Source organism: Sciurus vulgaris (genome assembly GCF_902686455.1).
Source record: "Sciurus vulgaris genome assembly, chromosome: 14".
In the NCBI taxonomy this organism is placed as follows: domain Eukaryota; kingdom Metazoa; phylum Chordata; class Mammalia; order Rodentia; family Sciuridae; genus Sciurus; species Sciurus vulgaris.
Genome location: NC_136475.1, coordinates 30,588,718 through 30,613,939, shown reverse-complemented (window position 1 = coordinate 30,613,939; position 25,222 = coordinate 30,588,718). Strand labels below are relative to the sequence as shown.

The 25,222-nt window shown below is 45.0% G+C and overlaps 1 protein-coding gene across 5 annotated transcripts in view; it reads left to right on the top strand.

Moving 5' to 3' along the window:
* Positions 1-25,222, top strand: part of SLC4A5 (solute carrier family 4 member 5) — a 122,565-nt gene that overhangs the window by 71,403 nt on the left and 25,940 nt on the right. For 4 of the 5 annotated variants that reach the window (XM_079111527.1, XM_079111526.1, XM_079111529.1 and 1 more), the window contains exons 6-17: positions 3,330-3,490; positions 4,287-4,442; positions 5,829-5,924; positions 8,219-8,274; positions 11,627-11,784; positions 12,266-12,353; positions 13,318-13,472; positions 13,902-14,090; positions 15,480-15,654; positions 17,509-17,642; positions 18,338-18,609; positions 23,215-23,273. In XM_079111527.1, coding sequence (XP_078967653.1) covers positions 3,330-3,490; positions 4,287-4,442; positions 5,829-5,924; positions 8,219-8,274; positions 11,627-11,784; positions 12,266-12,353; positions 13,318-13,472; positions 13,902-14,090; positions 15,480-15,654; positions 17,509-17,642; positions 18,338-18,609; positions 23,215-23,273 — 1,699 coding nt within the window. Of the gene's footprint in view, positions 1-3,329; positions 3,491-4,215; positions 4,443-5,828; positions 5,925-8,218; positions 8,275-11,626; positions 11,785-12,265; positions 12,354-13,317; positions 13,473-13,901; positions 14,091-15,479; positions 15,655-17,508; positions 17,643-18,337; positions 18,610-23,214; positions 23,274-25,222 lie in introns of those variants that run through there. The other variant, XM_079111530.1, reaches the window with a different exon arrangement.

Sequence of the window (25,222 nt, the reverse complement as noted above, 5' to 3'; positions counted from 1 at the left end):
AAACTTTTTAGAAAAACCTTACTCTTTTTTTTTAAAACCTTACTCTGGATGTCGTACAAACTTGGATCTAACATAATTTAAATGATACTCCCCCAAATAGATTTTCTGATGAAAAAAGTCAGCTGCAAATTGGAAGCCTCCAGGGAACTCTGGTTACAGTCCCTGTTTTAGGTGTTCACCTTTCAGGCCTCCTCCTATCAAACCTTCCCATATTGTGTCCATCTAATACCCCCTAAGGCTTGTCAGCTGCCTGATTAACTTGTCTCAAATAACTGTATTCAATGAAGAATTAAATGCTGATAATGCAAAGGACTCCTACAATTGTGTGAAGAGGAAATCTAAGGAAAAGATGTCCATCTTATTAGTAATCAAAAGAATGCAATGTAGCTTTTCAATTAACAAACAATCAAAGGTAAAAAAGAATGAAAATTATGGGGTTTGACAGACTCTAATGAAATGTAAGGACTCATGCACATTTTTAAAGACTATCTAAAATGGTGTATTTATGGACATGAAAGGATGTTCACCGACTTTTATGCCCTTATGACCCTTGATGCCATTAATGTAAAGTTAACCTGAGCATGTGCTCAGGTGCATACATGCATGTGGAGATCTAGAATCATTGTCAGAAATCTCAACCATGATGTCATCTGGTTGGGAAGGCTTTGAATGATTTTACTTTCTTCTTTTTTATTGTTTCTAAAATCACAGAGTAATATTCTTTATTTTTAACTTATTAACTAACAGAGTTTATTTTGTGTGCTGGGCACTGCACTAATTGCTCTATACTAGTATTCCAGAAGAAAACAAAGGTGATAAGAGATTAAGGAATTGACCCAAGGTCCATTCTAGGAAGTGATGGAGCTGGGATATAAAACCTGGTAGTCCTGCTCCACAGACTAGGCTCTTACTACACTAATTAGCCCAAATAGAATCAAAGTCTCTTAAATTCTGTCCCCTCAAAGGCCCACTCCCCTGCTCAAAAGTAACCATTTGACATGGATCATTAAAAATCTTTTGCTAGGCATTTTCAGATGTGTGTGTGTGTGTGTGTGTGTGTTGTGTGTGTGCTTTTCTTTTTCATAAAATGAGATGGATGTGTTCCACCTGTCAATATGTATAGTTCACCTTCACAATTTTTATTTACCTCTGGAGGGCATTCTTCAGCATGGATGTGTGGAATTGATGGAACCATGCTTCTGCTGGAAAAGTGGTGTGTGTGTGTGTGTGTGTGTGTGTGTAGCTAGTGTTTGGTATATGCCAACACAATGCAAATAGCTGAAGTTCTGGGGGACAAAGAGGTGTTTTCCAGTTTTTCTCCCTAACAGACAAAAGTTACAGTAAGCACCTTGTATACACATTCCTGGGTGTAGATGTGCAATTGAAGTCCTGTGATAAACTACTAGAAAGAGAACCAATGGGCCAAAAAGCCAGGAACACTGAATGTGGAAAGAAGCTGCCCACATCAAGAAGGCCGCTGTGCCAGGGTCTGGAGAAGTGGCTCTGTGGTACAGCATTTGCCTGGCCTGTGTGAGGCATCAGGCTCAATCTCCCAAACTACAAAATAAAATAAAATAAAATAGTAAAATAAAATAAAATAATATAAAATGAAATAAAGTAAAATAAAAAATAAAATAAAATCTGTGCCACTACATCTGCAGCACAAGTGTCCCTGTCCTCATATGTTCACCAACACAAGAAGTTGTCCATGTTTTCAATTCTTATGAGAAATGAAGAATGTTACTTCATTTATAATAATTTAGAAGCTCTTGGTTACTAGTGAAGTTGAGCATCTTTTCGTTTGTTTTTTGGTCACCTTTGTTTCTTCTCAGATTGTTTTGTTTTTTTAGATAATTTGAGTTTTTCTTATTAATTTGAAGGACCTCCATTATGATATTCCCTTTTAATGTTCTATTTGATACAAATATTTTCCCCAGGGCATTATTTTCTTCAAACTTGGTTATTTTTTATACCGAAGTTTTTATGTATTTTGTTTTTATGTAATAAATCTGTCAATATTTTTCCTTTTTTGTTTTATACCTTGTTTTGAATGTATTTTCCACAATATCTTCTAAGAATATAATGCTCTCCTAATATTCTCTTCTTACACACCTGTGTTGTTGCTTATAGATTTATTTTTAGGTTTTGATTTTAATCAATGAAGAACTTAATATTGTTTGGTGAAAATGAGGAATTTAATCTTTTTTTATTTTCAGGCTGGTCAACTTTTAAGCAACTCCTTCATCTAAACCCAAGTTCCCATGCTTGCTGAGGTCTGTTTCTAGACTGTTCCATTGGTCCCTTTTTCTATATTTGACCTGGAATCACGTTGTTTTAGTTACTTACCAGCAAGTTTTTATGTCTGTTATGTCCCATCCCCATTCCTGATCTTTTTAAAACTTTCCCCAGCTCTCCCTAGGTATTTACTTTTTCAGAGGAACTTTAGAATTAGATAGTTATCTCAAAATACTCTTTTGAGATTTCAATTGGGACAAATGGAAATTTCCTGCTAATTTGAGGTTGATATCTTACATAGGTGAACTAGGGGTCTGCAGCCTGGACACCTGGCTACCTTGGCAGTTCTCCAGGCTGTCCAGAGTTGCCCTCTAATGGGGATAGACAGCCAGATGCTGCCTCTGCCTGCTGTCCAGGACCTTCTCACTCCATCACCTCCACACAGCCTGTGATTTCCAGTCTTCATGGAAGCACACATTCCTACACAATCCTAGTTTAAGATCTTTCCTTCTCCAAATGACATTTGGACTTTAACCTGAACTTTCAGAGACAAAATCCAGAACAAAAAAGTATGGAAACCTCAGACCCTGCAGTAAAACCCAGAGGGAAATACTTTTGTCATGGAACAATTTCCTTCTCCCAGAATACCACACTGAACACTCACGAGTGACTAACCTGGGGTAAAACAGGTTCCAGTTGAGACTTAAAAAGCAAACAAAATTACCAACTTTATTGTTGTAAAATAACCTAAAGTTATCAAATTTTAAGTGTATAGTTAAATAAGTTTTAGTAAATGTAGAGTTGTGTAGTCGTCACCATATTCCAAATTTAATACACTTCCATTACCCCCAAAAGATTCTTGATGCTTATTCAAGTTCATTCTCTGGATGCCACCTTGTCCTTAGCGTCACAGCATTAGGAGGAGTGGGGACAGTGAGGTCATTCCTAAGAGAACCTCCATTCATAAGTCTAGAACCAATGCCCCCAACAACATGAGCTCACAGGCCTACATTTTGCTGGGGTTACATTTTGCTGGAGCTCACGGTCCTCCTGAAGGGACCAGCCATGCTGAGCCCCATCCTTACCCCTTCCAGGTGGATAAAGTTTGAAGAAAAGGTAGAGGAAGGAGGCGAACGCTGGAGCAAGCCTCATGTGTCCACGCTGTCCCTGCACAGCCTCTTCGAGCTCCGTACCTGCCTGCAGACAGGGACAGTGCTGCTGGATCTGGACAGTGGCTCCTTACCACAGATCATAGGTGAGCATCTCTCCTGGGGTCCCGGCAAACCAGGGCAGCTCTACCTGCCTTGTGCCCACCTGCAAGTCTTGTGACTGGCCCATCCCTGACACCTGCGGGATTCTGGGGAGACCAGCTTTGGCTGTGATGTTCCCCAGTCAGCATTCCAGCTGCTCCAAGTTTCAGCTCCATGTATAGCTCCCTCAGGGAGGAAAAGATCATCCTCTGAAATGCTGTCCAGCAATGCAGCAATAAGGGAGAGTACTCCTACCATGGTCAGACATGTATTGCCATGACAACCTGTTTCTTTTCAGGGTAAAATGGATCATCGTTCATCTGTGGGAAATTAGCTCCCACTTAGTGGAGTGTCAAAAGGAAGAAGTGGCATGCTTTATCGCCCCTAAAATGCCTATGAGTTTTGTTCTAGCACATTTGATTTTGTCAGAAGTATTGTGCCCAAAATGCTTTTTCTTAAAAAATTCATTTTAGGACTAAAACTATTTAATACAGTACTTTATGCTTCCTGGGACACTTCCATATGTACTATTTCATGGACTTTTCATAAAACTGATAGAAAGGCAGAGGCTCCTATACACACATGCAAACACAGAGACATGCACATACTCTTGTACATGAAGAGACTGAGTGTTTGTGATGTGCCCAGGTTTCCACAGTTAGTGGCAAGGCCGGGACTATTTCCACATCCCCTGTCACCTTTAGCTCACGTTCAGTCCCACTAATAACAGGTGAAACTGAAGACCCCCACCATGGGTCCATTCTGTCCCACATGGACCAGGCATGTTCGTTTCCCACTCAGACGATGTCATTGAGAAGCAGATCGAGGATGGGCTCCTCCGACCAGAGCTCCGGGAAAGGGTCAGTTATGTCCTGCTGAGGAAGCATCGTCACCAAACCAAGAAGCCCATCCACCGCTCCTTAGTGGACATTGGAAAGTCTGTCTCTTCCACCACAAGTAAGTTGGGCTATCTGCTGCTGGCCTTTGGGTATGTGGGGACAGTGTCAGGCCCCAGAACGCAGGTGAGCCCACCTTGGTGACTGGGAATGCCTGCCTTCTCTGGCAGGCTTCTGGGGACTCCAGCTGCACCCCAGTGTTGTCTTTACCACCAGAGCAGAACAATTCCTAGGATGAGAGTTGGTTCTCAGCCTAAGTTGCATATTACAATCACTTGGAATCTTGAATCTTGTCCTAACGCCTGGGCCCCAGCCTGGAGAGCTGGATTCATTTCGTCTGGAGCATGGCCTGGGAGGAGAGAATGTTAGAACATGCCCAGGAGATCCTTGCATGCACACAGTGCTGAGGAATGCTGGTAGGATGACTTGTTTAGGAAAGGGCCTGGGAGTTTCCCACCAAGCTCCCAAGAGGAGCTAAGAGCCTCAGCAGAAAATGGCGCACATTTCTGTTAGAATGGGCTGGGTTTGCTACAAAGGTTCCAAGGTTTATATACCTGGCAGCTGGTGTCATTCTGATTAGCAAAGTGTGGGGTCTGGGAAAGTGGATTGTCTACCTCCAGCCCTCCCTTCAATATCTCAGTAGAGATGCGCAGAGGCACTGGCCCTCCTGAACCTGTCAGATAAATAGAGGAACCAGAACAAAGTTGATAAATTTGCTAATAAAAACCCTTAAGGACTGGGTACAGTGGTACATGCCTGTAACCCCAGCAACTCAGGAGGGTTAAGCAGGAGGATCACAAGTTTGAGGCTAGTCTCAGCAATTTACTGAGACCCTCAGCAACTTAGTAAGATCCTATCCCCCACAAAAAGGGCATCTGGGGTTGTGCCTCAATGGTAAAGGACCCTTGGGTTCAACCTCCAGTATAAAAAAAAGAAAACAAAACTAAAACAATCTCTTAAATGAATTGTGTAAAAATGGGAATGTGTTTAGCATATCAGAACAACAGCAAATGCATACTCACTACTTTCCACGTTCCAGGCAGTGTTGGGAGTTTTCATCCTCTGTGAACTCATTCCATCTTCACAATGACCTGTGGCATAGGTGCTGTTCTTATCCCCCAATGAGCTGCCTGAGGCAGAGAGGTTAAATAACTTGCCATAGGTCACACAGCCCATAAGTGGGGGACTCAGGGATGAGCCCAGGTAGTCTACTTTACCTGGCACCAGTTTAATTAATTGTGTATCACTTTTAGTAGTACAAATATTTTCTCTGTAATCTTGTTCAGACTATTAACTGATTTCTAAAGAAAAAATGTTCTTCCTGGAAGGGAAAAGGACACACCTTGCAGAGGCTTTATTTAGTTGAAGTGACTGTACAGGGATAACCTAATTGGAAAGGCTGCACTGTGCAAGGCTTCCAGAACCAAGTGCCTTCTTCTTGCCCCAGATCGCAGTCCTGCTCGGAGCCCTGCAGCTGGTGCAAGTCTACGCCGCTCCACAGAGGACCTGAGGATGAGGCAAAGTGCAAATTATGGACATCTGTGTGAGTGTGTCCTCTGCCACTCAGTGAGAGTTTCACTTTGATCATAACAGCTATGGAATGTCCTCATTTTCATAGAATGAGGAGGTGGAGGCCAGGATCTATCTAGAATTCTCAGGACATGCACTAGGAGAAATTGAACTTCACCCTAACCTTGACTATACTATTCCAAATAATTCCTCTGAACAATGGAGCTCTAAATCAATCCCTGGCATAATTGATACCAACCCTGTATTCTAGACATGTTTCTCTTAGTCTAATCCTTGTTTCCACCAAACTGATGACTTGCCCTCTTTTCTGGTGAGAAGCCTCCCTAGAAATGGAATTAAATTAGACAGCGTTCCCATCCCTGATGACAGTCTCTCACAAAGTAGAAATATGGGCAGAGTTGTTGCCTTCTATTTGCTAGGAATGAACTAGGGGGCATGTGGAATAAAAAGTCACTGACAGGCTTTTTCAGGGGTGACCATCAGAATGAGCTATGAGGAAAGAGAGAACTTGGAAAATGAAGAGAAAAACAAAAAGCAATGTGGAATAGTTTTCTTTAACTACTTTTACTAAAAATGTCCACATATGAACAAGGGCAGCCCAGGACTGTGCCACTGACCAGGCGGGAGGAATGACTTGGGGACCATGTGCCCCTGCCCATGGCCTCTGCCACAACAGCTCCTTTTTTCTCTGTCCCCATGCCCGAGTCCCTTGTCTCCCACCCTGTTATTCCACATAGGGCTGAGATGAGGCAGTGGTCAGTTGGCAAAATGGGAGTTGGGTAGACCTTTCCCTCCATTACCACTGGGTATGGGATGCCTCCCGGCCTGACTCTGCTTCCTGGTGGGAACCCCAACAAGAGGCATGAGTAAGTGACTACAGCTTTGCATAAACTATCTCATAGTCAAGGTGTGCACCCCACCCCAAGGTCAGCCAGTGCACAGGCCACAATAGGGAAGCCTCGAAGAGGAGGGAACACACAACTGTCTTGGCGATAAGTCGTTTTCCAGAAACAAGGGGGAGGAAGAGTGTGTTCTAAACAAAAGACACAAAGAGCAGGCAAAGGGAAGGAGCTATCAAGGAAAAGAACACTGGTTCCGTTCACCAGGAGTGTAAGGATTAGGGGAAGAGAGTGTCGAATCAAAGAGGACCTTGTGTGCCCAGCAAAAGAACCCAGACATCATTCCGAGGGAATGGGGACCACTGCAAAGCTCAAAGCAGGAGATGCCATAATCGGAGTTTTATCTGAGAAAGAATAAATGAGCAAGACTGAAAGCAAGAGACTGGGTCTGCATTCAGGAATGGGAGGAAAGGACCACGGTGGCATATAACCACCTGTGGGAAGTGGGAGAGGAGGAATAGGGAAGAACCTCCGAGGATCCTCTTTGAAGGGCTGGTAGGTGGGAGGGAGGAGGCATTGAGTGGAATTGAGCCTGTGGGGTAAATGGTTTGGTGGAAGATAATGAGTTGAGTTTGAGGTGCCAGATGAGGCTGCTCCAATGAATCTGGAGCCTGGGAGAGAGATGGGACTGGAGATCCATCCTCAGTGTCATCAGGTCAGATTTGCAGTGGGAGCACCAGGAGTGGATAAGATTGGCCAAGGAGGGGGAGGCGAGGCCTCTGAGGGGGTGACCAGACAAAACCCTGAGGTGAGTCAAAAAGGAGAGGATCCTGGGATGGAAACAAAAGAGAACAATGTTCTGGAAGCGAGCAGCGGTCATGGGCCAAAAGCAAGAAATTGTAGATCTGAGAGTGTTCCCTGGATTGTGCTAGTGGGAAATGAAAGCTGATTCCCAGAGGAAGGAACTCCTGGCAGTTCAGATGACACTTTCACTGTTGGAAGCCCTCTCCCTTCCCTCTCTCAGCCCCTCTCCAAAGATGGTAATGGGTCATGGAGAATGGAGGTGAAACTGGTCTCTCTGGCTGACAAGTTTTAAGCTTAGTGACATCTGGCTCCTCACCTAAAACTGCATCTGTGGCCCTCCTCACATCTGAGCAAGGCACAGAGCCCACACCTGGAATAGACATCTTAGTTAAGTCCAAGAGGCGGAGCCAAGAGGCAGAAATCGGAGTACAGTAGATTGAGAAATGAGAAGGAAGAAGAGGAAACTGGAGTCTATTTGCTTTTTTAAGGAAGTCACCATTGAAGAGAAAGAGTGAGAGTCTGTTAGCTTAAGGGGGCTGCAGGATGAAGGGGAGGAATTCTTATTTCTGTTATGAACATGGGAAAGGAATGAGTAGGCACAAAGGGTAGAGGACCTGCAAGATCCTGGCTTCCCTTGATGGACTTTCTTTTCCTTCTCTCCTAGGTCACGCCCAGAGCAGAAGTATGAATGACATCTCTCACACCCCAAACCCAGACCAGGTAGAAAAGCCCCTGAGCTTGGCTGCAGTGGAGGGCTGGGCAGAGAGAAGCCTTTGGGTTTCTTTTAGGGGCAGAGAGCTCCTAGGGGAACAACAAAGGAGTGGCAGTCCCCAGGAAAGACCATTGAGGGGAACCCTGAGCTGCCTTGGTAACTGCCTAGCCCATCAGTCAGTTACTGACTGAGTCTGGGGTGCTGGTTCTGTGTTAGGCCCTGGATGGCCAGGAATGGGTGACAGAGAATGTGATCAGATGAGGTACCAGCTGTCCCTGAACTTGGGATTTATTGGAGAGAGAAGACATAGCAAGAACATATAGCTTCACTTTCCCTGTGACCCACATGCACCTTTTTTAAAGTTGGAATAGGAATTGAGGCTGGCATAGAGGAGGAAGTGGGGACTCCCCACAGAGGGAACAATGATAGTTAATTAATTGGACTGCCCAGTGGTGTGTCTTCCTCCTTGGCTAGGGCAGGAGAACATCAACCCTGGTCTCCCACCAGCTGGGCTGCAACACCCTTGATGAGATCAGAAGCCCACAAAGGTTGAATCCAAGTCCTAAGGCCCACAACCAGGGACCCTGTGACCATACCACCTAGGGAAGCTCATAGGAGGACCCCTCAATTCTGACCTCTGCATACCTCAAGGGCAGGAGGTCCTGTGCCCAGGATAAAGAAGAAAGGTGACAAAGGGGACCTGAAACAAACTCCCTCACGAAGGGGACACTGGACTGCCTTGGCGACTCTGCCTAGCCCTTGGTCAGGTGCTGAATGAGTCTGGCTGGGGTGCTGCACCTTCATGGCACCCCCAAGTTTGATGTAAAGCAAAACAAAAGCAGTTCTCATGTCCACAATACTAAAATAATAATAACATCAACCAACATTAAAGGTCCCCATACAGCATGTGCTACACTATGCCAAGCATTTTCTGTGCATCATGAAGGCAACATTAACATCCCCATTTTACCAATGAGAGAATAGCGAAGCTGGAGAAGTCAAATAACATGCTGAAGGCCATATTGCCAAAAGGTGGCAGAACCATGACCTGACCCAGGCAGTCTGATTCTAGAGCCCTTATTCGGGAGCAATTTAGAAACCAGTAAGTATCCTGAAATATCATTTGAAGAGAAACAGTACTTTATTATAACCATGCACACTGACAAAGGAGCCAGGATAAGAAAGCATTACCTAGAAAAGTCTTTTGTAACTTATATTTTAAAAAGTATAATTGGAGTTAATAATGCTGGCTGTCACTTTACCAGGCAATGCTTCCTTGATTTAAGGATTGGAACTTAGCATCTGGTACCAGCATTTGTTTCTTCTGACTGGCACCTGATGCTGCTTCTCAACATTCTTGACATCATAGCTTGTACCCCTTTGGCTGTTCTTTAGGTGTGAGCCCAGAGGCATCGGCCCTGCACCTATCACTGGTTTGTGTAGGGTGAGCTCCATGCCCACCCTCCAACTGGTGGGTTTTCAGTGAACAGAGTGGATTCACACAGCTTCCTCTGCTGCAGTGACCCTGTACTACAGGGCTGGGCCAGATCCCCCCTAGTTCAGGAAGTGGGGTCCCATGGATCCCTACTTGGACAAGCCTGTGCTGGACTGTAGCCAAGTCAGTGTGACCAGAATACCAGCATGACTCCATTTCTGTGTTGCCACTACCCTGACTTCCTGACCAAATATGTCACAACCTACAAGAAAGGATTTAGGTCCTGTTTCAATTCCTCTTCTTTTCTGGATTACAAGTGGGCGTGTTGGGCCACTCTGCAGTGGTGTTGCTTTCAAAGTCTCATTCTCCAGGGTGCTGCCCACCCTGACTCTTCTGTTCTCCTGTGGACTTTTTCCACTCCCCCACCTTTCTTTCTCCTGCCAGCCTGATACTTGGGGGCATGGGGCTGGCATGGCATGGCACATCCAACCCTCCATCCTAAAGAACTGCTTATTAATCAGCTGACTATACCTGGGACAAACGGACTCTTTGAGTCTTAGGGACTCTGGCCTTCCAATCAACTCCTGCCCTTGCTTATTCTCACCATGTTAGGATCCTCGAGGCTGTTGCTGGTTGCCTGGGTGGTTGTGGAGCTTTGTGTTTTCCCCATTGAATTTAAAAGATTGTAAGGGGGTGTGTGTAGGCCTTGTCATGTGCTCTTCCTTGCTGGTCAGTCACCCTATCCAGTGTGTGTTATACCCTTCAAGAACCAAATCAGGAAACAATTGGCACAAAGGAGAAGGACCTGTTGGCCATGTCCATGCCCACAACTGACCCCTCCATTGGGACAAGAAGAGACACAAGGGGACCTGTGTCTTCTACGAGCCTACGAGAAACAGACATCTCTTTGCCCACTTGAGAAATTCTAACAGAGAGGGGACTGGAGGAAAATTGTGATGTCCACAGAAGCTCCTTTCAGACCTGGCCTCCACCTCAAGGTGCTGGCCTCCTCTCTGTGTCTGCCACTGTAGACTGAAACTAGCCCTGCCTTTCCTCTCCACCCTCCTACAAAATCATCTCTGCCTCTTATCCATCCCCTCGCTGCCCAGAAAGAAAGCAATCTGAAAAAGTAATTCATTTTAGGATAAGGACTGAAGAAGAGCTTGTGTGTGACTCTCCCTGGGGCATTTTCATCATAAGAGGACTCAGGGGAACTTAAGTCATAAACAGAGAGAGTGGGAACAAATTTGGCCAGAAGTCTTGTCCAATACCTGTCATTTCAGACCCTATCCCTCTATTTGATCTTCCTCCACTGGACAGACACTAGTTGGAGAGACTCTCCAGGCCACCTTGAGTGTCTCAACTGGAAAGCTGCAGAAGTAATGAGCTTCTTAGGAGGGCCCATAGTGGCCAACTTGGGGCACTGCAGACTTAGAAATTGGTCATCACTATTCCTATGACCAGGAAGTAGGTGATGAGGGGAAAACAAAACCTATCTGCCCTGGCTATCAGAAAAGGCTTCACCCTCCCTCTGCCACCAAAGGTGAAGCAGAGAGGGGAGGTCTGGTCAGCTGGACTGTAAATGCTGAGATTCCCATCTGTTTGGACAAAGGAGGAAGTCCAACAGGCCTAAGGGCTCTCTTCTCAACCTCTCAGCCCACACTGCAGCCCACACTGCAGCTAAGCAGTCTTCTCCCATCAATGGATACTTTAGGGGTCAGATGTATTTTCCCATCTGCAAAGACTTAATTGGCCTCTGCAGTTAACCAACATTGAGTCCCCTCATCTATAGAATCCAGGAAAGTGTTATTACTTCTTTCAGTCTCTTGAGAAGTAGTGGGAAATTTTTTAAAGTTCGGCCTCCAGTGAGGGAGGAAGAGTGTGTGTAGTATTCTTGGGTATCTCATTTTCCCTTCCTTGAGCAGCGGAAAAACAAATTCATGAAGAAGATCCCCAAGGACTCAGAAGCCTCCAATGTACTTGTGGGTGAGGTGGACTTCCTGGACCAGCCATTCATTGCATTTGTGCGTCTCATCCAGTCTGCCATGCTGGGTGGAGTGACCGAGGTGCCCGTCCCTACCAGGTAAGAGAGAGCCTCTGAAACCATGCCAGTCCTGAAGGTGCCAGCTGAGCATGTGTTCAGCAATCTGTGCTGATAGGGACACCCCTAGAGGTAGATATTTTCTGGACAAGAGTTTGAGAGAATCATAATCATAAAAGAGAAGGACGCAATAGCAGAGAGAGAAGCCGTTGGGTGGGTTTGGGCAGCAAGACAAAGATGAGGAAGCTCCAGGGGAGCTTAGTGCAAGTGGAAGAGGAATGTTTCTCCAACGAATATAAGACTCAAAGGACGGAAGCTAAGGACTGGGGTGTAGCTCAGCAGGGAGCACTTGCCTAGCATGCTTGAGTCCCTGAGTTCAATCCCCAGTACTAGAACACACAAAAAAGGAGAGAAGTTAAAAATTTAGCAGTGGATACTGTTGAGGACCAAAGAATCCTTCTCTTCACCTGCTCCTATTTTTCCTTCTCATTTTCCTCCTCTTCCTCATACTTCATCTTTGTAGATTTCTGTTCATACTGCTGGGACCTTCTGGGAGAGCAAAATCCTACAATGAAATTGGCCGTGCCATTGCGACCCTGATGGTAGATGATGTAAGTGGTGACAAGGAGCATGCACTCCTGAATATCACAGCTCCTGTACAAGCACTGCTCCTTCATTCACTGAGTTATCCAACAGGCACATTTGAGCACCTACTGTATACCAGACCCTGTGCAGGGTACTGAAGATTATGAGATTCAGGGACAAGTCAATGTCTTTAAGAAGCACCCATAAAGTGGGAGGGACAGATCTATAATAATAAAATTAACCATGTGCTAGCTGCCTAGGCAGTTGAGGGCTTCACAGATGAGGAAGCTTTATAACTTAGATGCGCAGGATGCAGGTGGGTCCAGCACCAGTCTAGGAGGCAAGCACTCCAGACAAAGCAAACAGGGATTAAGGCTCAGAGAAGCCGGATAGAAGTGATTCAATGTAGGCTCAGTGTAAGAGTTTGGAGGACAAGAAATGATACCAGAGAGGTGAGTCAAAGATTATGCAGAACCTGTAAGCAGATCCTAGTGTTCATGAACTGTCCCCGCAGTGATGGGCTGCCCAGAGGACTTTAAACACATAACCTGATCTAATTTGTAAGTCAGAGAGCATGCTCTGAAGACAGCAGGCAACTTGACCCTCCAAGAGTGAAGGGCTCAAAAGTAATATGTGAATTTGAAATATCTGAGTTTCTTGAACTGGGCTCTACAGAGGTTTTCTAATGTGCTTGCTCTGTGGAAAACTGAAACCAGAGGGTTCAGTAATTCAACCAAAGCCCTACAGAAGGAATATAGAATATGCTTCAGAGAGCAAATGGGCTGTCTTGCCTTGATTGCTGACTCTTTCCAATTGGGTCCTATTTTCCCCTGGTACTATGTTCTTATCCCCCAAACTGAGTAAGTTGGCAGTGGGAGCAGTGGTTGAGAGTGACTCCACTATAGCTAGCTGTGCTGTCTCCCAGGAGGTGGACAAGGGGTAATGTCAAAAAGAGAGCTGACACCTTTTTTCTTCCTTGATCCTTGACAGCTCTTCAGTGACGTGGCCTATAAAGCCCGCAATCGAGAGGATCTGATCGCAGGAATTGATGAGTTTCTGGATGAGGTCATTGTCCTTCCCCCTGGAGAATGGGACCCAAATATCCGAATTGAACCACCCAAGAAAGTGCCCTCTGCTGACAAGAGGTGTGTATATGAGTGGAAGGGATGAGGATGGGGCAAGGGGTGAAGGAGAGCAATTTTGTTGGTATTATTGTATTTCTTTTTTAAAAATTTTAAAATTTTATTTGTTCTAGTTATTTGTACATGACAGTAGAATGCATTTATATATTTTGATAGATCATATATAAATAGAGTATAATCTCTTATTTTCTGACTATACATTTTCTCTTTGTAAAAAATCAGAAATAAATATGGCTAAATGTGAACTTCTGTAAAATCTGGGTAACCTCTGTATGAGTATTGTTAGATCACTTTCTGCATTTCCCCCTGTCTTTCAAGATATTTCACAATTTTTATTGGAGAGGTGAAGGATGTTCCAGGGACAATTCTGGAGGGACTGGGACCCTCCCAACATTGGGAACCCCACTCTCTCCCATCCCCTTTCACTTCCAGGAAATCCGTGTTCTCCCTGGCTGACCTTGGCCAAATGAATGGCTCTGTGGGAGGAGGTGGCGGCTCAGCTGGAGGAGCAGGCAGTGGCGGCGGTGCTGGTGGCAGTGGAACGGGTGCAGCAGGCAGCGGGGACGATGCAGAGATGCCAGCAGTGCACGAAATTGGGGAGGAGCTTATCTGGACAGGAAGGTGCCCACCCCAGGCCTGAGAGAGACCCTGCTGTCCTTTCAACTTCTCTCCTTCCCATCACTTTAGTGTCCTTCCCCACCACTGGGTACAGCGCCAACTTGGGGCCATGGAGCAGAACACTGCAGTCTTTTCCTTCCTGAGCCCTCCACGCCCCTCTTGGATCCTGAGGAGGGTTGTCTCAGGAAAGGGGAATAGGAGACCCAACCCAGGAATGGAGGAACCCAAACTTTTCACTAGATGCCCTGTGGTACCTGTATTCATTTCCTAGGGCTGCCAAAACAGTACGACAAACTAGGTGGTGCAAAACAACAGGTTATTCTCCCATAGTTCTGGAGGTCAGAAGTTCAAAATCAAGATGTGGACAGGGCCATGTTTCCTTTGAGACTCTGGTAGAGTCCTTCCTTGCCTAATCCTCGTTTCTAGTGGTAGCCAACAATCCTTGGCCTGCAGCTGTGTCCCTCTAGTTTCTGTCTGTGTCATCATGGGCCTCTTCCTTGTGGTTCTGTCTTCATGTAGCAATGCCCTTTTTAAAAAATAAAAACACCCATCTTATTGGATCAGAGCCCACCCTATGACTTCATTATAACTTGATCATCTCTGCAAAGACCCTATTTCCAAATAAAATCGTATTCATAAGCATTGGGGGTCAGGGCTTTACTTTTTTTTTTTTTTTTTTGAGAACACAAACACATAATAGTACCTTTTAAAAAACTTAATGTTATCTATTAAAAAACTTTTTTTCCTTTTATTTTAATACAAGACAAAAATCCTCCTTGCCTTTATTCTTTGCCAGCTCCTAGTATCTCTCAGGTTGATACAGGTTTAAGAAAGGACACAGCCCTATAAAGCCATGTACAAAACATGACTTTAAGAATAAAGTCATAGTTTATATACCCTTGGCTCTATACCGGTGGTTTTCAACTGAAAACAACTTTTCCCTTCCTTAGTCTCCGCCCCACCCCCACTGACCCCTGCTACTCTCTTCCTTTTGACACAGAGGATTTGGCAATGTTCAGACACATTTTCATTTGCCCCAGAGGAAATGAAGAGGAGATTCTATTGGCATCTAATGGATAGAGGCCAGGGATGCTGTTAAATACCCTACAATGCACAGGAGAGAACCCTTCCAATAAAGAATTACCGGGTCCAAAATATCAATAGTACGGAGGCTGAGAAACCCTGCTATGATATGTACTGGTTTAGGAGTTCTATGGAATAGCATCTCCAGTAAAAACTGTCCCCAAACCTAAATTCCCAACTTAGTTGTTCCAGGGAGCAAAGAAACAAAATTCCCTTCCTCACCCCAGATTCTGCAGGACCCTAAAAATAGCCCTGCCCCTACACTGGTATTTGTGGTAAGAAAGCCTCCCCTGGGTCTGTCTCAAACAGATTCTTTGGTGGACTGTGTCTGGATATCAAGAGGAAGTTGCCCTGGTTCCTGAGTGACTTCTATGATGGCTTCCACATTCAGTCCATCTCCGCCATCCTATTCATCTACCTCGGCTGTATCACCAATGCAATCACCTTTGGTGGGCTTCTGGGAGATGCCACCGACAACTATCAGGTGTGTGTGAGCAGGGAACCTGAGTGCAACTATAAGTAAAATCTGCTGCCACCTGGTGGTAGTAAGGAGATTCATCCTGTAATTCAAGCACAAGGTTTTAGTGAAGGTCTAGGTTTAGGCCATCACTTTTTTTTTTTTTTTTTTTTTTTTTGCGGTGCTTGGTTTTGAACTCAGGGCCGTGTGCTTGCAAAGCAAGCACTCTACCAACTGAGCTATATCCCCAGTCCTAGGCCATCACTTTTATAACCAGTTACCCTTAAAAATTTTTTTTTCAAAGAAAGTAATAATTAATTACTAAAGACCAAATTTAAGGATGATATAAATATGCCAAAATTTAAGGGGGAATCATCACTTTGTTATTTAGCACATTGCCCACTAATAATTGAATGAACTTAATCAGCACAATTAGTTGAGTTGTAATCATGATCTTCTCCCCCATTTTTTTTTTTTTAACACCAACTTTGATTTCTTAGCTTGGAGTTAAGACGTTTATAGAAGGATGGTAAGTTGTTACCATGACAACCACACAGACCTCCCTGGGAAAAATAGCTCAACAGAGACCCACTCCTGTCTCCTGAACAAGGGTCCTCTCCAGTGGAGGCTTTGGTGGGAAGAGTCATTAGGAAACAGGGCCCCAAGGAAATGGCTAATTTTCCGAGACAGGTTGAGATGAATGGCATTGCATCCATTATCTTCTCCTGACCTGCTATGCATAGGCCTTTCCCAGTATAACAAGTGATACTATGATTCACCCAGCTGTGCACACCAGAAACTAGTCATCATCCTTAACTCCTAAATCCCAGATTCTCCTGGTGGCCTTTATGGCATGGCTCTACTTGCCTCTCAAGGCTCATCTCCTGGCATTCTTTCTCAGTATTTCCCGATCTACTCACCCATTCTACAATCTGTTTTCCATTAATCCTGATTATCTTTAAATTCCTCAAAGATATGTTCCCTTTCAGTCCAGTCTTTGAATATACTATTCCCTCTTTGAGGACATTCATTGTCTTTACTCCACTTAATCTTATTCTCCTGACCAATCCTTCTTCATGTGTTTGGTCTCAGCTTCCACATATCTACATCTAGGGTGGCCTTTCTGACTACCCTTTCTCTCCTACTGTATACACCTATGACACCTGAAACCCATCCCAGCTAATTGCACTCCTTGACAGAGGCTCTCAACAGGGGCAGTTTTGATCTAGGAGACATTTGGCAACATCCAGAGGTAGTTTTTATTATTACAACTGGGAAAAATGGCTACTGGCTTCTAGTGGGTAGAGGCTAGGGAGGCTGCTAGACATCCTACAATACACAGGACAGACCCCACAGTAGAGAATTATCTATCCTGGAACACCAATGGTGCTAAGTTTGAAAAACCCTGATGTATGGAAATTGGTTCTTTATATATCCTACTAGACTGAATATGGGTTATCTTATTCGCTGATGGATCTCCAATACCTAACACAATGCCTGGTACATAGCAGGCACTTAATGGATTTTGGATGAATGAATGATCAGAAATCTAAAGACATCAAACAGATGTTTGAATAAATGGAGATTAGATGGATGAATGGGCTGTCCTCTGTGAGCAGAATGGACACAAGGACAAGCATATCCATGGTTTTCAAGGCCTGGGGTGCCAGAAGCAAGTCACAAGGGACCTTAATCCAAATTGAATTAGGGTGATACTGGCCATGGTGACAAGTTGTGGGAGATGGTAAGCAAAATTGGGGAGAAGAGAGAGGCCAGAACAAAGGATGAACAAAGGCTCTTGGAGAGATAACTGGATTGCAACCTGTATGAAGAAGCCCCTTCTGCTACCCCTGCTAAGCCTCACATTTCTCATGCCCCCAGGGAGTGATGGAGAGCTTCCTGGGCACTGCCATGTCCGGCTCCTTGTTCTGCCTCTTCTCGGGACAGCCTCTCATCATTCTCAGCAGCACAGGGCCCATCCTCATCTTTGAGAAGCTCCTCTTCGACTTCAGCAAGTAGGTATCTTTTGGTGATGCCCCACGCCATCTCTTGCTCTTGGGGCAGTTAGCCAAGGCCTGGGCAGAGGAACAGGCCCAAAAGGGAGACAGGACCTATGAAGTGCCAAGGCCACCTTTAATTAACAGAGGGCTGTCAGGTGGATCCTCCTGACTTCTACCAGCTACCTGCCTTTAAGATGGCTATCTTAGTGTATGTTAGCACAGCCCAGGCAAGACAAGGGAAGAAGAGTTATACCTTGCTGTTCATGAGCAATCATGACTTGGGAGTCAGTGTAGTGTTTGAAGTCTTGGGCTGGAGGTCAGAAGGCTGCACCCACATTCAGGCAACTCCCATCACTCTAAGTTCAGCTGTCTCATCTACAACACAAGGGTTGGACTCAACCATGTCTAAGGTCTGTTCCAGCCCTGTTCATTGGAAATTTCCTGTTTTTCACTTCCTCTGGGTGTCTATTACCAACTACATGAGCACTGAGTTGTCTTAGCACCATCCTGGCATCTTCATGAGATTCTTTCCTAGAATTCTCCAAAATCAGGCAACACCACTGAGGAATTATCCTGGTCCCCAGTTCTCTTACTGTCCCTAGAAGGGCACCTGTGCCACAGGAGGGAGAGATGAGCCTCTAAGGGCGGGTCTGGGGAGCCAAGCACAGGAGCCCTGGACTGGAGGACCCCCCTTTCCCTCTGCCTTCCAGAGGCAATGGCCTGGACTACATGGAGTTCCGCCTCTGGATTGGCCTACACTCAGCCATCCAGTGCCTTATCCTGGTGGCCACAGATGCCAGCTTTATCATCAAATATATCACCCGCTTCACTGAGGAGGGCTTCTCCACCCTCATCAGCTTCATCTTCATCTATGATGCCATCAAGAAGATGATCGGTGCCTTCAGGTACTACCCCATCAACATGGACTTCAAGCCTGACTCCATCACCACCTACAAATGCGAGTGCGTCGCCCCTGATACAGGTGACCGGTAACCCCAGACATGCCCTGGGCCCCCACCCACCCACCTACTCTCTCCTGCAACCACAGTTGTCTATGAAATGCAGGAGAGTGAGCCTGCTTGAGAGGGGCTCTTCAGCCAAGCATTCCAAGGGAGCCATGCATAGTCTTGAACCCACTACTTAAAAGGAAACCAAGGGAATGGTACCCCTAATATTAACTCCCAGGGTTATGACAGAAGGTTACAGGGTTATCTCAGGAAGGAATAGGCCCAATTTGCTTCAGTGCAGGGTGATATGGAGGCTATACCTGTTGGCATGTTACCCAAGCCAGAGGTAGATCTTTTGGTGACAAAAGACCCTCTCAGCCCCATCATTGCATGACACCTGTTCCCCGCACATTGCTGTCAGTATGGTCTCATGCTTTATAATGTGAGAGCACATTTGATGAATGAACATCCTTACAAACAGAAACACATCCAGTGTGGTGAACTTGCCAATCATGCCATTAGAACAACAGTAGGATAACCTGGGGCTCTTTAACTTCTTAGGGATAAGAGAAGTATGAGAGAAAAACTGTCATGCCACAAGAGTCTACACTCACCCTCTGTAACCACAGAATGTAGAACACATTGAGGAGCCAAAGTTTCAGGGAACCAGATGCTGACTGACTTTAGGGAAGAATGCGCAATGGTGGGAGTCACCATCATGGAAAATATGCAACCCCCTTGGTTGATAGTTACTTGGACTCTGGATGTCTGTGTGCCAAGGGTAGCATTGTAAAAGGGATCCTCACACTGGGTGGGAGGTTTAATCAACCAAATGGTCAACCTGATAATAACTATTCTATACCATTCCTGTGGAGTTACTTTCTGGATCAAAACCTATCATCTGGAAACTTAAGATTTCTCATAGAGTCTGATCTCTTGACCTCCCTCACAGCCATAAGCATGGCCCTGAGAGCCTTCACTGGGATGTACCCAGAGTGCTGCAGAGCAGGAGCAGGAGATCCACCCACACTTCTCCAAGCACCACCAGGCTGGACTCACAGAGAGCAAACTGAGGCCCAGAGGCCACCCAAGGTCACACCAAACCTCAGTTTCCCTAGATATAAAAGGGGGACATCAATGTTGGCTGTGCCAGTTCTGTGGGGCTCTTATGAGGTTTTCAAATCTATGCTCAAATTTGGTTAAAGGAAGTAAGTAAACAATTGGGGTTTTCAGTCCCTTAATACATTACTACGAGCCAGGCAAGGTGGTGCACACTTATGATCCCAGCTAGTCAGGAAGCTGAGGCAGGAGGATCACAAGTTTGAGGCAAGCCTGGAAACTTAGTGAGACTATTTCAAATTAAAAATTCAAAAGGACTGGGGGTACAGCTCAGTGGTAGAGTGCTTGACTAGCTTGTTTGAGGCCCTGGGTTCAATCCCCAGTACTGCCAAAAAGTTCAAACAAAGAACCCAAACAGTATTACTATGGATAATAATAAAAAAAAAAGTTGATAAATCAATCAAAAATATTTGTGACACAATTTTTGAGGGTCTTTGGGTTTTGTGGAAGATAACAATGCCCGGCCTGCAAGAAGTGTGGCTTTGATTATACCTCCTCTCCCTATCACCACACTGATTTTGTAAAGAAGTTGAGACTCAATTTTTCCTTACATTTTTTTCTGTCATTGATTTTGAGTTATTCTATTAAAATCCAGTGACAGGTAAAGCTACCATTGGTCCTGAGTCGTGGCACAGTGCTTGACCAGAGCATTGAGGAGGTCCTACACACTGGCCCTTTTTATTCTGCCCTAGGGCAAACCCTACTTCAGGGCCAAGTTCCATCTGGGTGCTCTTGTTTACAGCTTATGCATTCCAGACTCTAGATTCTTTGCACTGAACACAAATTTCCCATAAACATGACTTTTAGAATAATATTCCTTGATCTCTTTCTATAAACGTTCCAAATTCTGGGGTCATATGAAGACCTTTGGCTATTCTGAAAATTATCTATCCACAGGAGAAACCAAACCTAGAGATGCCCTAGAAACAGGGGATGAAGGAGCATACAAAGTGGAGTTCAAGGAGCGTAATGAAGCCACTTCATTTCCAAATCGCTTCCCCTCTGGTCTTACCCAGGCACTTGATGTCACTTCATTCTTTTGAGTCATGCTGTTGTCATGGTTCTCAAAAAGGGGTCCCCAGACCCACAGCATTATCACCATCTGAGAACTTGTGAGAAATGCAAATTCTTGGGCCCCATCCCAGACCTACTGAATCAGAAACTGGGGCAGGGTCCAACCATCTATTAACAAACCTTCCAAGAGCTTCTGATGCACTCTCAAGTTTGAAATCTTCTGCTGTCTTGAACTATTACATAGAAACATCGAGGCATTATTAGCTACTAATTCCAACAAGATTAGATTCTCAGTTTCTTCACTGGAACCAGAGCAAGTTAGTTCTGATTAGAACATGGAAAGGAAAGTTCTAGATATGTAGGAAACTAGGGAGTGGGGAACTAACTGTGGTTTCTTTCCAGTTCATGAGTCATCTACTTACTAATTGTTCCATATTCCTAGGTTTACTGGAAAAAAAAAGAAAAAAAAAAAAAAAACAGCCAAACTATGGCATACTATCATTCTTTGTCACTCTTCCTAATAAGCGCTTGTTCGGGAGCACTTTCTTTTTATATTTAATTTTGTTTCCATTGTAACTGATTTGTATTCTGTTTATGGATGCTGCAAACACTGATTTGGCTGCTTTCAATCCCAAGTGAGTACCACTCTTTGCACACTAGAATTTTACAATATTTTTGAACCCTTTCTGGAATTTTTTGTGTTATATTTCTTCCATCTTCATCAAGTGACTTTCAGATAAACTCTTACATAGTTCTTGATATAAAATAATTGATACACATAAGCTGAAGACATCAAGAGGATGTCTGGAAAACACAGGGTAGTGGAAAATGATTGATCTCCTCAAGTTTAAGCACAAACAGGGAATTCTCTAGCATGTGAGTGGGTGGCCCTGAGGCAGCTTCTTGCCCAGCTTCTCTGTCCCTGATGTTAACTGTGCATCATGTTCTCTTGGTCATCAATGTGAGGAAAGGCAACAGATTTGTTGCCTTGATTTCTAGTAAGTGACACCTTTGTCAGAACAATCTGAGTAAACCTCTGGGTTTGTAGAACTCCTAGGAATGTTCTACAAACTGAGCAAGACTGAGTTTCTCACCTATCCAGCCCAGCGGCCCTGAAAGTGAATACCTTAGAGGGGTCCTGAGGTAATATCCAACCCTGTGGACAGCTTGTTAGAGGCTGGGAAAAGCTTCAAGATTAAGCTCTAATCAAAGGTGGACAGTCTGCAGGAGCCAAATGGGGCTTGCAGTGCATCTCAGGCATATTGCCAGCAAACCAGCTGGGGTTCCTTGATCTCCCCACACCTGCCACAGGGGATCTGCTTAGTCTGCCTTCACTTGGAGGAGGAAAGGGAGCTGGACTTGGCCTTCACTTCCACTCCTGCAGTTTAGAAGGAAGAAAGAGGGCAAGCAGTGGTCCTCCAAGGCCTGCCTTTGTCATGAGTGGCCACAAACTCTGGGAAAACCCATGTAGGTGATGAGCTTTCCCCACAGGAAGGAGTAAAGGAGGCCCAATAGGGAGCAGAAGGGGGAGTGGAAGAGTCCACATGGAAATGAGAGGAAGCAGATTATGTTTCCTCCACCTTTCCTCAGGGACTTGAAGGGACCCTTAGATGCGCTACTTAAAGTAAGGGACACTGAGACCAGGGAAGGGGAGAGCTGGCAAGAGACACAGTGGGAACAGCAGAGAACAGAACCTTTGGGTTCCTGATCCTTCTTCAGTTCCTACACCCAGGTTATATTTACCTCGTCTTCTACAAAATGAGATTAGAGAAGATAATATCAAATCAAACAAGTTTGAACAGGCCCAGTTGACCTTAAAAAAAAAAAAAAAAAGCACATATGGAGAGGGGTGGGAGAGAAAGGAAGTGTTGGGGGAGGGGAGGGGACAAAGCCTGCTGTGCAGAACTGGGAGGTTGACATGCTCTGGGCCAGCCTGCCTGGGATGGGATCATGGCTCCAAGTATGAGCTCTGTGACCTTGGGCAATAATAGGCAAGTTAACCTCTCTGGGCCTCAGTTACCTCATCTGTAAAATGGGGATACTTCATGGAGATTTGGGAACTTAAGTGAATATATATTTGGGTTTGGCATAGTGCATGGCATGTAGTCACTCCTTTAAAAATGTTCCTTAAGTCTAACTGCACAGAAATGGGTCCAGTGGCCAGTAGGAATTCACAAGGCACATTATTCATCAACTTGTCTTAGCATCAGAGTATTTCAGTTTTTTATAAAACAGCTGTTTATTGTCAGGCAGGAGAGGTCCTAGAACAGCTGGCCCAGCTGTTATGTCTGAGTTCTGGCCCAGGCTCCCTCCCACCAACCCATCCCTCAAGAGTGACAAAATGGGGAAGGTGAAGAGAGGCCAGATATGATGAACTGTCCTCATGATGGAAACCAATTTGGCTCTAAGGAACCAGAGGGAGAACGGAAAGGGTGGGCACTCTGAGGGGGTTGCAGGCTCCCCATCCAGAAGCCACTGACCGTCCCCATGTCCTTGCTCATCTACAGTGAATACAACCGTGTTCAATGCCTCAGCCTCACCAGCACCAAACCTCAATGCTTCTCTGGTAAGTCCCTTCCTCTTAGATCAGACATTCAGGTACTTTGGGGGCGGGGGGAAGTGGGTAGTGAAAAGAGAGTTGGGAAACTGAGACCAACTCATGGCAACCCAGACTCAGCAGAGGTCAACCCCAGGGGCACCCGCAGAGCTTTGTAAATGTGTACTTTTATTTTATGTACTGTAAACATCCCATTTTAAAACATGCCTCATTCTATTACCACCATTTGCATAAATACAATATACACCAAAAATGGAAGGGAGGTAGCAGTGAGCAGTGGTAACAGAGCTGCACATACAAGCTGTAAACAGTTTCCTGTTCATTTTTCTTGGTTGTCCTTCCCTCTCCACCAGTTCCCACCCAACAGTGCCAATCCCTGCTTCCAGAAAGTTCATTAGTGCTCCTCCATCCCAATGAATCTGACCTGTCATTTGCCCTTCTTAGTCCCTGGGGCTTCTAGGTCTGGTCTGCCTTTTCCAATAATGAGGAGGATGGCCTTCAGGAGCCAATGTCCTAGTTAATGGTGGGAAGCTCAAATTCAGGTGAAGGGTAGCCTTCAAAGGCCTTGGGAGAGATGTGTAGGCTTTTAGTGTCTCTGAGATTGCTTCTTAAGTTACCCTACACAGGCAGTTGGTGACTGTGCTCAGACACATTCCAGTTGACAATTTAACCTAAGGTTTTCCAAATCTCAGGTCTTGAAAGAGAAAGAATAGAATCAGTCAATGCCTATTTCTCAAAACCTATTAGGTGCAAGATGCTATGCACACTAAGAAATCAATGTGGGGCTGGGGGTGTAGCTCAGTGGTAGAATACTTGCCTGGCACATCAGAGGCCCTGGCTTCAATTGCCAACACTGCAAAAAAAAAAAAAAAAAAAAAAAAGAAAAGAAAAAAGAGTAAAGAAAGAAACCAACATGGTTTCTCCACCTTACTTTTTTTTTCTTAATAACTTTGTTTATTTTTAATGTGGTGTTGAGGATCAAACCCAGTACCTCACATGTACGAGGCAAGCACTCTACCACTGAGCTACAACCCCAGACCATCCAACTTCCTTTTGATATGCTTGTTAAATGAAGGATTATGGGAGGCATGAGTAGGGCTTGCCATGCATCAAATCTAGGCCACATATGTTATTCCAACCTTGGTGGCAGGAAAGGAAATCCGCCAGAGAGACAGAAAAAGCCTCATGGAGAAAGTGGAATGTGCTCAGGTGTTCAAGGTTGGGAGGTTGATTCAGCAGAGAGAAGAACATTCCAAGCCAAGGGAACGTCAAAGACAAAGAATCAAAGAGGAACAGCACAAAACCTGTGCAAGGACAGTGGATGGACAAGTTCATCTAAGATGGAGGAGGATGGGAGATTGAACAGGGAATCACAAGAGAAAAACTGGAAAATAAAAAGTGGGGCAGACCTGTGGGACGGTAGAGGAATATCTGCAGGGAGCATTTTAAATTATATGTGGTGATTGAGGGATATGGCAGACATTCAGTAGATGGGGTCCTAGAATGCAAGACAGCATGGGACAGTCCCATACCAGACCTCCTCGGTTATGTTGCTATGTAACAAGCTGTCCTCAAAACTAGTGTTGTAGCAAATTGGGAGGCTGAGGCAGGAGGATCAAAAGTTTGAGGCCATCCTGGGAAATGTAGTGAGATGAGTGGTAGAGTACCCCTGGATTCAATCCCCAGTATGAAAAAGAAAAATGGATTAAAACAAAAGAAGCAGCAGTTATAATTCTCATAATTCTGTGGGATGACTGGCTGTGTCACTGTTTTCACCTGAACTCAGTTTTGTGGCCTTTCAATCTGGCAAGTCTGCTGTGGTCTGGCCTCAGGTGGAACACAGTGACTCTACTCTTCTCTCCATGTGGTTTTCTTAGCCTTGAATTTGTCACAGCATTCAGTTATCAGGTTTCCAAGAGGGTGAGAGCAGAACCTGCAAGGTTCCTTTGATTGCTTCA